This window comes from Patiria miniata, unplaced genomic scaffold, assembly GCF_015706575.1.
Source record: "Patiria miniata isolate m_02_andy unplaced genomic scaffold, ASM1570657v1 HiC_scaffold_29, whole genome shotgun sequence".
Classification (NCBI taxonomy): domain Eukaryota; kingdom Metazoa; phylum Echinodermata; class Asteroidea; order Valvatida; family Asterinidae; genus Patiria; species Patiria miniata.
Window position 1 is genome coordinate 816,980 of NW_024037068.1, and position 12,094 is coordinate 829,073.

Below are 12,094 nucleotides of genomic sequence, written 5' to 3' on the forward strand. Positions count from 1 at the left end.
GCAGTGCATTGTCTAGGCCACGTTTTTCCAATTGTAAGCCGAGGAGTAGGATATCCATTCCAAAGCTTTTTGTTTTATTTTAAAAGCCAAAACTGCGATAATCGATTTACTCTCGTTGCTAATCGGGTCCAGGCGATATAAACAGAAAACATAATGCTTCACTGGCACCATGGACCACGAGCTCAGCGATGCGAGCACAGACCACATGTGCCTAGCGACCAAGCCAAAATGCAAATAAAGTGGTGCGCCACCTGTCGTCGTTGATGGAAAAAAGTTTCGTCTAATATATTTTAGAGGGGCGGACGTTTTCAATTTCTCTGTATATAGTCACGGTGCGAAGTACAGATTTGAGTCCTCTCCTGCCTTTGTCCTGCAGTTTCGGTGCACTATCTAAAAATTATGCTAATAATATCTGGTCTTTCAATAACTAATGACCATTTGCAAATATAAACTTAAGAAAGCCATCCAGTAATAGGGACATACCCTTTAAATTAATGGAACATTCCACATTGGAGCGCTATAGTTGATCATGTTAAGTGTACGATCGAGGATCGATACGGCGGTGCAGTCTGTTCATGAATTCCAAGTTTAATTTATGTTTTCATGTATTTTCTGACGAATCAAACACGGTCATTATTGTTGCAGCGGTTGATCAGGACACCGTGGACAAGCTCCAGAAATATGGATCAAAATCGCACCTAGTTATTGGCTGAAGATCTGAAGTGGAGTAGAGAAAAGCAAGGGGAAGGACGGTGAGAAAAGCATTCATTAATATTATTTTATCGTATCACTTGCCATTTTTGCGGTTGCAAGCAGTTCATATGCCGCTTCGTGCATGTGTCAAACAAAACCCAAATCCCAGAACCTATACTATAATCTAGGACAGGTGATACGTGCGTGAACCATGTTGATGGAGCTAAGTAGTAAGTGTCGAACCTTCCCGGCTCGGCTTTTAAAGTTTTATCCAGGAAAAAGTAAATTGTAATAATAATCCTGAATCCTGATGCCACTTTTCTGGTTGTCTTGGTCCGGTTGTGTACGAAATCTGTTAGAACTTGGAACTTGGAAGTGGTGATTTTTTTTTTCAAGTGTGCAGTCCAAAATGTATTTTTGTTTAGGCCTATCATTGCCTATATTAAATGTCAAAATTGTGTAGCTCTTTGTTTAAACTTTACTCGTTAGGCCTAGTGAACTGGTAAGGTTTTTCAACAATAATTCTTTGTATAATATAAACATGATAATTTGTATTGTTGAATGTTGTAACATGACTCGTTGTCGTTGACTGACCATTTTTGTTCCAAGTGTTTATCATTATTATTACCATGAACAGTGAAGTTGATGTGATATTCTTGAGTGAATTTTACCGACTCAACCAGAACCAGAACCGGTTGGGCATATTTTCTGTTCTTAAATGCAGGGGTGTGAAACTTCAGCTTTAAAGCTGATTTCAGCTTTTTTTGTTTTCGATTTCAGCTTTTTTCCCTCACTTGGGGTGTACAAAAGTATAGGAGATTTCCAAAGTTAAGCTTTTTTACACCTTTTTTCCCAGCTGTTTTCAGCTATTTTTATCAGTGGTCACTCACACCCCTGTAAATGGCACATTGTACAGCACCCTCAATGTGCATGTTGGCCTACACCATATGGGCCTAACATTAAATTGCCATATAAACTACAATAATACACAACCCTAAAATTCAAATCCCATTGTCTGAACTTTGTGGACTTGTGTAAATGGCAACTTTTCTGAACGTCATCTACAGTGCATTAAAATATACATAAACATGAAATCTGCTTTTGGTTTTCCATGTAGACTGGTATTTATTTTGAAAATTTCCCACAAATGGCATTCAAAACCTTTCTTTTGTTGCTGTCTGAGAAGTTACTACATGTAAGTTATTTGTAAAGTTGGTTATGGGAACCCGACCCCATAATCTAGAACCGGTTTTTGACATCAGCGGTTGGGTACTTGGGCACCCGGTTCCAATGCACGCCGGCTCCCCAAAGTTTCTCGTCCAGGCTTTTTGAAAAAAATTTTGCAAGATGGCGAAGGCAATTCTTCCATTCCCTCAACTCTCTTGCTGTCAAAAGAAGGTATCATTCTTTCTACCAGATTTTAAATATTTTGCTGGAAATAAATAGGCCTATTATAGTATAAAAAGACAAATATGATTTTAAATAAAACAATGGGCAGGGTGGGAAAATGAGGCAAATGAGGACAAGAAACTACAATGTAGTTTTTTTTTTTTTTTTTAACTTTGCTATACATTTGTACATGTGTGGCAGGCTTGACACTTCGGTGATGGTTACTCTGCTCTTAAAAAAAAAAATGGGACATAAGGCCAAAAAAAAATAAGTCACCAGTTTCTGGTATGGAGCTTGCCCAAAAAGTGGTGCGGCGACACGGCTTTTTTTTTTTTTACCTCATTTTTTTGCCTCAAATGTTGGCTGATGACTGCAAATGGTGCCCGACTAAACTTAGTGCAAAAATATATGGGAGTCCAGAGAGGCCACATAAAGCTTATTCTCGATCATAACCCCATCCAAAAACACGTTAAAATTGTACAGCAGCAGGATTCCAGTCAAACCAGTGAGTTTGGCGGTTTGAGACATCATCTTTCATTGAAAAAAAAACTTTTTCATTTTGCCGATGCGCATGGCTACGGCGACACGCGCGCATACCAGAAACCGGAGACTTTTTTTTTTGGCCTAATAGAAAAATATGAAACTGTGACTGTGACCGACAGTAGTATTTGAGGTTGTTTGGTGGAAGTTGAATCCGGATCAAAGGGCTAAAGGAAGAAGAAATCCGATATGTTTATACATGTACTGTATGTTGTTTGATTACTACTTCCTGCAAAAGGGGATGTCCACAAAAATGATCTTTTTTGTGTGTTATCCTTGAACCTGCAAGTAGAGAAAAGAAATACTGCAATTTGTTTTGTTGTAATTTAGACAGTGTTTAAAATTGTCTAATGTTTGTAATAATTACAAAATATTTGTAAATACTGCAGGTCAGGGAATAATATTTTAACCCTTTAGTAACGTTTTAGCGCTCGAAACCACCCTGCCTATTATCACTGTAGGGCCACAAAGCGCCCAATCACTGGTTCTTCAATGTAATTAATTGTTTCAAAATTCAACTGAAATACAATTGACGCAAACTGGGCATTATGAACATTTTGCATTAATGAGTTTTCTTTGTGTGTGGGTGTGTGTGTGTGGAGCTATGTGTTAGCTGCATCCATGATAGTAAATTAGAGTACTATAGTGTGCATCCATACTTTATGACTAGGGGCTATCCTTGAATTAATTATGCTAACTAGCTCTATGTCAGCTGACCATGCATGGTCAAGTATTGTAAATACCAATTAACTGCTAATTGCCCCGACAACCCGCTCGCAGCAGTACATGGAAAGGAAGTACGCAGGGAACACTGTGTCAGTGTGTGTGTAGGAAGTTGCGGTGGGGGAAAAAAAGCCCAACCCAATTACTACAAGGACCTGTTTTGTGCGTGGGATCGCAAAACCTGAAGCTGAACAACTGGCCTTCACCCTATGCCTGCATGCATGCATACAGAACCCCACGCACATGGCCAACTTGCGGTGGTGCTGCATCACACACCCAGTTTGCTCCATAGACCATAGCTCCGTGTCCAGGCTGGTTTTGTGTGTGGGGCAGGCAGAGTATAGTAAAGGGGCGTGTGCATAACAGAGCAGGGAAAGGAGCAATAAGCAGCAATTGGGGACCGTGCTGTGTGCTGTTCAAAGTACTGTGCACTGCATTGGATACTCAAGGATTGGAAGTGCTTTCTCTACGTAGTTAAACACCGTGTTTGTGTAATACCTTGTAAGTATGCTGGTACCAAAATTACGTTATTCTGGGCTTTTTCGTTTTAACTTGTTATTTATTTTCTGGTATATAAATACTGGTAACAGTTAACTGTTAAAATTTTCAGCAGCAACTGTTGCATGAGGAATTTTTTTTTGTATGAATGCAGTTGTATTATGTGCATAATTGGACTTCAATTATTTTTCTTTTATTAGTTGCTATTGAAAGCGTTCAGTGTACATTTACATGTGTGTCAATTTGTGTGTATACCTGTAAGTTGTTGTGAAAAATGGGCATGGTCTTAAATTTTTGCAGCATCAAGTAAAGTTTTAAGTATGTTGCAAGTTTACTGATTAATGTGTCAACTAATGCATCATGACCAAATTTAAAAGGCCGAAGTAAAACAATTGTGTGTTTATGGTAACACTCTAAAAAATATTCAGGTAGGAAAATAATTTCATTTTTTTTGTGTGTTTATCCGTTGGGTTTTTCTAGGATACCTTTAAACAGGTTAATGCTGTTTAATTAACCTTTTCATTACTTAAGTAACCAATTACACCTTTTTTTAATTTCCAAACTACATGAACGTACATGTACCAGAGGTTGCAGACCTCAACCTGTAAAGAGTGCCCTTTTTTACGAAGTGCCCTTTTTTCTTCTGAACAAGTGCCCTTTTCAAAAAAAAGTGGTGCCCTTTTTGTGGCATCTGTTGTTTTTGGTGCCTTTTTTTCGCACAGAATTTTGCACATGAAATGACCGTGATACGCCCCTGTTAGTTCCCACATTTTGATGAGTTTAGAACTTTTTATCCGGTACTTTAGTAGCTCCTGTGCTCAACATTTCAATATGAATGACGCCCACATCAGTTTGTCTGTGTAAGCTCAGATCTATAGGTATTGTATTCAGTGATCAAGGCACTTGGAACTAGCCAAGCATATCATCATCATGGCTAAAAAGGTCTTAAACTCAATCACCCTACATGCATGGAGTGTGCTTACAAAGTATTTCATTATAATGTGGTTAGTGCCAGTTGATGGAATGCGACAAAGGCTCTTCCCAGGGGCTAATCACAGCATGCAGCACTTTGGTACTGGATGTGCTTTCATTGTGCAAATCAGAAAATGGTTTGGCGTGCTGGGAAACTGTGCATCACACTGAAAATAAAGCAAAACCATGAAAGATCTAAAAAAAAAACCAAGGTACATAAGTGTTACATAGATCTGTACATGCTATGCTTTACTGCTACATGCACACTGCCTAGCGTCTACAGTATGTACATTATAATATGCATGTACCGCTAGTATGACCTTTTTATTTACAAGTACCGGTAACTTCTACCACAATAATAAGACTCAATCTGTCAAAAGTTGCCATTTTCACTTACCTTAAACCTTACCTTACCTAAATGCAACTCTTGAAAAAACCACTTGTCTTGTTCCACGACTGGATTGAGATTTTGTCCCCCCCCCCGCCCCCGCCCCTATGCAGCCAGTACCTCGTGCAAAATGCTGTCAAGCTGCCGCAGCAGTAGAAGTCAGTCGCTATCAACAAGATAAATCAACAGTATTGGGAATTTTGGCAGCGGTACCCAGGAACTTTTGAGCCGACCTGAATTTATAGCGCAGAAAGTGTGCCACTTTTTTTTTGACGGTAACTTTTTTGTCGACAGCTGTTCATTGTTTTCAATATCAGGTTAAGCCCTTGACAGCTATAACATACTCTGCATGCAACTATTGACTGACGTGGCACATATTTAAAGCTGGCAGTTTCGAATATCCGAATATTTGGTCAAACCCAGTTTTGAGTACTTGAACACTAAATTACTCGAAAGTGGACAGCCCTAGTGTAGGCAACATGATTGCAATGTAAAAACGCTTGTTAATTTTCTTGCAGGAAAGATTGGAAAAAACTTGTTTCCAGTTTGAAAGGCTTTTGCAATCTGATCTTGGAATTTAGCAATGTGTTAACAGTTTTAAATTGTTTTCCACTTTCCAATCAAAAAGTACATTTCATTCATAGAAACCAAATACAGTGAAATGCCACTGTAACGAACACCACTATAACAAACATTTGGCTATATAATGAACATCACCTTTGGCTCCCGAAATATTAAATTCTATTATAATGCACAAGCCCTATAACGAATGACTACTACATGGTTGTATTTAGGAACATTGTTTGTAGACCCTATCGTGTTCATTATAGTGGCGTTCGACTGCAAGTGTTACGTGTACATACATTTTATTTGTCTGTGATATGGAATACATGAATAAAAAATACATGGTTTTATACATGTAAAAAGTAAAACTCTTTACTAAAATTCTGTCCTTCCATTGTGTACTGTTTATGAATTATGCACACAGTGTTTGCACTCGACTGTAACCTGTCCTGTAACAAGTTCTGTCATTATAATTCCGTCACGCATCGTGGCATACGTGCATTCCTCAGGTCAGCCATTGATAATAGTTGACAAGTTCCTGACTCAAGGTGTTTTGAATTCCGAATTTGTTTTGGGGTCGGCGTTGTTGTGGCAAGGGACAAGCTTCAGCGGGTCCGTGGTGCACCCACGCTGGTAATCGGTGCATTTCAATGGGCCCGGTTTTGGGGAATTTGTGGGGGCTAGGGTCAGCCTGCTAAACATGGATGCCTTTCATACAGAAAAGTACAACTTTGTAATGAAAAGATAAAAAGGGAAGCCATGCAAAGAGGGTGCAATACAATTTGCCATAAAATTGTTGCTTGTTTTACCATATTTGCCTTGAAAAATGTGCTCAGTCAGTTATCAACATAAAGAACAAAACAAAAAATCTGCAGTTACTGGAGCAAACTGGGCAGACTGTTTTTAAAGAAGTTTTTGTTGTGATTGTGATGTCACCGTCTGCTATGCACGTCTGCATTGAACCATAACGGTCGCGGTTGAAAAAAAAATTACATAAATGCTCTCTTTGTTTCAACAATAGATCTTTCATTCCTAACATTTGGTGACTCATTTATTTTCAAAAAAATGTGAAAACAACAGCACTACTGCTTGATCACTGTTTACAGCAATCGAATGTTGTGTCTTCATATAAAGGATATCTCCCACAATCCTGCTTAATACTCTTTTGATTTGACGCATCTTGGTAGGGCTGTCCCGAATATTCTGAATATTTGAATATTCAATCATGAACCGAATATTTGAATAGCTTTTAACCAGTTCGAATATTCAATAGGAACAAAAACCCTATAGATGCACGTACACATCTGTGATGTTATAAATAAGTTGTGGCACTATAGTCAGATTTTGTTGATGATGACAACAAATTTTGTGTCAATGGTAATGGTGGTTCATTGTTCTCACCTGTTAAGCAGGCTAAACCCCTTGGCAGTTAAAAAAATACTTACTGCAAGGCATTCGAGCGACCCGTAACATCGATCTTTGCACACAAATTTTACCCCGGTGCACTTTGCGTGCAACATTTTACTGGCATGGCAGGCAGTTGCATCTGGCATGTGCAAACTTGATCGGCGAGTTTCGAATATTCAAATATTCGATCAAACACAGTTTCGAATAATCGAATACTAAAGTATTCGAAAATGGACAGCCCAAGATCTTTGAAGGTTTTAGGGTTAACTATCTGTGGCACGTCCTGAAAGTGTTTCTGTGATTTTCCATAGCTAAATTGCAGAAATTGGAATCAATTTAGTGACACTGATTCAAGGCATGAATTTCAAGCTTTAATTCTTGTACAATGTCAGACAAGTGCTTGAATGTTTGTGAATACTTGAGTACTTAACCGTCTTTACATTTTGTTTGAATATACAGGAGCAAGTGAAGACAAGAACATTCAAGATCTTGTGTCTTGGTTGGTACCACTTTACATTTTAGTCATCAAAGAACTTACCACAAACTGAACAATGGATAACATGACGGACGCGCCCAAGATCTGCGAAGGCCTGATCCTCCCGTTGACGGACGAGTCAGGCTGGAGCCTGTGGTTTCGAATTGTCATCTACTTAGTCGGCCTGCTCTGGAGTTTCCTTGCCGTGGCCATCATTGCCGACGTCTTCATGGTGTCCATCGAGGTCATCACGAGTCGGACTCGGGTCCTGAAGATAGCCAATCCCGACTTCCCCGGCGGGATCGAGGAGGTGGAGATCCGAATCTGGAACGACACGGTGGCCAACTTGACCCTAATGGCGCTGGGCTCCAGCGCCCCCGAGATTCTACTCTCCGTCATCGAGGTGACCGGGAAGGGTTTCAAGTCTGGCAAGCTGGGCCCCAGCACCATCGTGGGCTCGGCGGCCTTCAATCTCCTGGTCATCACGGCCGTTTGCATCATGTCTATTCCGAAGGGGGAATCCAGGGGCATCCGCATGATCAAAGTCTTCGCCACCACAACCGCCTTCTCGCTCTTCGCCTACATCTGGTTGTTTCTGGTCCTGCAGGTCATCAGCCCCAACAAGATTGAGATTTGGGAGGCGGTGGTCACGTTCATGTGTTTCCCCATCTTGGTGGTCGTCTCCTACATCTTTGACCGGGACTTCTGTGGCACCAAGAAGCACGAACCTGACATGGAACTAGGAATAGGTTGGTATATTATTATTATATATTTTCTGATTATGAAACCAAATTTAGATTCCTCAAAAAAGTACCCATGGCCCTGCAGCTTGCAAGCCTGAAGAAACCTGTTGACGATGGTTGAGAGAAGACAATAAGGAAATGTCCAGTTTGAGAGGTAGGAGGGAAAATACCCACAGAGGGGCAAAATGCACAAAATACAAGGCCAAACTCACAGAATCCGATGGGGGGCTGAAAAACCAATGCACATCTGGACCTGGGCAGGAAATCTAACTTGGGCCACAGAGGTGGAAGGCGAGGAAAAGACCAACCTGACTCCCCAGCATTTTTAGCTGGGCGAAAGCAGTTCTACAAATACTCATGTTTCTCCATTGGTTGGTTGGTTAGTAACAAACTTCACCGAATGCCTTTTTTTGGGCAATCAATCACCTTGTTTTTTAGCCCTCGCAACAACAGGTCTCCACTGACCAGAGCTGTGCCAATTTATTGCAGGTGTGGACAATTGGGTCACAAGGTCACTCATTTAGCATTGGGGCTAGCACTGTACTGCACACAAATTGGGTGTTCCACATGCAACAAAATAATGGGAATCCTTTTCAATTTACAGTCAAGACCACGTGAGTAGCTGAGCAGTATAAGAACAGACTTTTACATCATGTACATGACTTATAGGCTACAGCAGGTCTACTGTTGGGCTTCCGATATCATTTCAAGCTTGTTTCTGTGTCATATGTAGCACACTCAATCCGGTCCAATTTTTAAACAGGAAATTTTATTTAGAAAATTTTGTGTGCTAAGTAGTACAATTGGCAGAGAACCAGCCACAAGATATTTACATAAGGTAACATGAGATTTTAGCTGGTATCGGTACATGTAACCTGTTTTTGCTAAGTACTTGTAAATATTTTCCCTGCTTTTAGCAAATTTCTTCGCTCACCAGCTCCGTGAAATCATGTCTGATCATTTCATCATTGCATTTTCTTGTTTCTTTTCTTTTTCATTCATTTCATATGCTTTACATTGATACTGCTTTTGCATTTTCTCATTTCTTACAGCATACATCATTTACTGAAACTTTTATTTTCTTCTGTACGTTTGCACACAATACACTCATTGCATACGTACCTGATTTACATACCAGATTTCTCAATCCTTTCCAAAACCTTGTTAAAACATTACGTGATTTGACAACCATACGGTTGACAACCATACGGTGAACTAATTTGCATTATAAATGGGAACTTGCCTGAGTACTCCAACATACGTGTAACAATTCTTCCACAGAAACTCACTAGGAATGTTGACATCGAAGACCATTTTGGGCAAACTTACCAGCAGCTGATCTCACAAAACTTTGTGCAATGGCCTAATTAACTCCACTCGCCCAACCATTTATTGCGCAAGATATTTACAGTGTACCTGGCACATGTACAATGTACATTATGTCAATTATTTAAAATGTTGCACAGCTTCATACAATATATGCCAAGTCTCATGAAATCGATCACAAGTATATTGCGCAGCTGCGCAACATAATTGTTGCGTAATTCCTACGCTAGCGTAAGTTTTTCTATGCCAGCGCATTTTTTCGTAAAATCATCTGCAGAAGTTTGCAGTTACGTACGATATGGACCATATGGTACAGCAGGTTGCCATGGACTATCGTTATGTAGCATTTCAAAAAATATGGATTCCATAAAATTTAACGATGAATAAAGAAATATACATTAACTATCCAAAAAATATTACTATGTCACTTTTGGTGAAAATAATAATTGCACACTTATCACTAAATTCAAACAAATGTGGGTATAGATCTGTAGACCAGCTGTTACCGAAATAAGATTCCTAGACTAAATTCTCAATCATCTGGATAAAACACCTTCATGTACATGTACATAGTATGCACATGTAGGTCTACATCGTGTGAATCTGAAAGACCAAAAAGTACAAATTAACACAAAACATACATGTATGTATACATGTACAACGACGCAGAAATATTAAGGCCTATAAGTTGAGATGAGATGTTGTTAAACCAAAAACATAAAAAAATTGTATACCATTTCAATGCATGGTCAGTTTGCAATACTCTCAAGCCTACGGTAACTGTACAAATCAGTGATCAATAAAAACTTCACAGAAGGCAAAACCATCAGACTGTTAGTAATCCACAGTAATTCAATAAATGCATACAACAATACACAGCTAAAACCCATTAATATTACTGTACGTATTGATCATTCAATACAAAGAATCGATTAAATTGTGTACATTGTACACATGTTACAATAACCGTAACAGTTTGCTTTGTAAATTATGCATGTAATAGAAAAATTGTTTGGTTATCCCCCCCCCCCCAAAAAAAACAATTGCAACAACTTTCAGGGTCAATTGTTTTTGCAGTTACACATGTACTGGTATACATTCATTGTATACATAACATGTACCATATGGCAAATTCTATCCATACTACCGGTACATGTACCTACAGTGTTACATTGTGTACATGTATGCAAATTTACATGTATTTTTTTGTGATAATTTGTATGCAAATAAAAAATTGGTGACACAGACAGGATACTTCATCCAATTAGTGAAGCATAGAATTTCTTTCTTTTTTTCCCAAAGGCCTCAACATTCAGAGCGTATCAGGTGTACATAGATGCCAGTTTTTCAGCTATAGCCGGAATTCTGTTTAAAAAAAAATGGGGGGGGGGGGGAGGGGGGGGCGGGAATTGGCAGCAGCCCTTTGCAGGCCGGAAAATATATCCTCATGTTGTGCACATAGTAGACAAAAAAAGAATTTATAAGGAAACAACCATGTGTCATTTTTCATCCAAAAAAGTCTGTTACATGGTTACATACATGTACACGTGTGTTGTTTATCGTCGCTCATGAGCCAATAAGAAAATTGGTTCCATGGGATGCTGCGCATGGGATGGCGTGTGGGATGCCGCGGCCCGGGCTTGTACGCACAATCTCCGGTCAGCGTTGAAGACTTTCATGGAAGACGGTCAGAGCTTATTGTGCACTACATGTAGTTTTAAGTTAGCGCACACTGATTTTTCTGAAGATGCATTGGGGGGGGGGGGGGAATAGGTTACAACTCATCACTTGAAGAGTGACCAGAATGCATGAATGCAGTTACAGGAGAAACAACCCTGCATTAAAACAAAACAAATTCACTGACGCGGAACCAGTCAGCAAGCTGCTCCACACTTCACAATGCTTGACCGATTCTGAATTAACATAATGAGGATGGCATTTGGACCTCAACTACATGTAAAACCAGCATATTTCATCTGTATTTTATTATTTACATTGTGTAACTGATGATAAGTGATGTGGTGGTCATTCACTGTCATTCAATTCTCCTGACGGGATGACTTTAAAATGGGCATTATGCATTGATGCTTTTAAGCGGCGAGTGCTTTGTACCGTACAAATACAACTTCTGCTAAGTGCTGCAATAATTTAGATGTACTGCAGGGTGTACGTGCCGTGACATTTTCAAGCCTTCTTTTGTTGTGCGTAATCGCTTGGCTATTAGTGTGAAACAACATGTTAAATTGCACCCATGTCAAGTGTACATGTCAACAACTTTTCATAATTGTGCAAATAAACGCTTGGAGCATGGGCAATTTGTATGGTAGGCCTATACTGGAGTACTGCTAAAAATGATTTTTTTAAGCTTGAGCATAA

General features: G+C 39.5%; 1 protein-coding gene across 3 annotated transcripts in view; it reads left to right on the forward strand.

The window, feature by feature from the left end:
- Positions 1-518: 518 nt before the first annotated feature.
- The window catches only part of LOC119735437 (sodium/calcium exchanger 3-like), a 44,708-nt gene continuing 33,132 nt past the window's right edge, over positions 519-12,094 (forward strand). Inside the window, exons 1-2 of one of the 3 annotated variants that reach the window (XM_038209136.1) lie at positions 519-752; positions 7,634-8,398. In XM_038209136.1, the coding sequence (XP_038065064.1) occupies positions 7,726-8,398 (673 nt within the window). In that variant the 5' untranslated portion in view covers positions 519-752; positions 7,634-7,725. Of the gene's footprint in view, positions 753-3,351; positions 3,847-7,633; positions 8,399-12,094 lie in introns of those variants that run through there. The other 2 variants (XM_038209138.1, XM_038209137.1) reach the window with 2 other exon arrangements.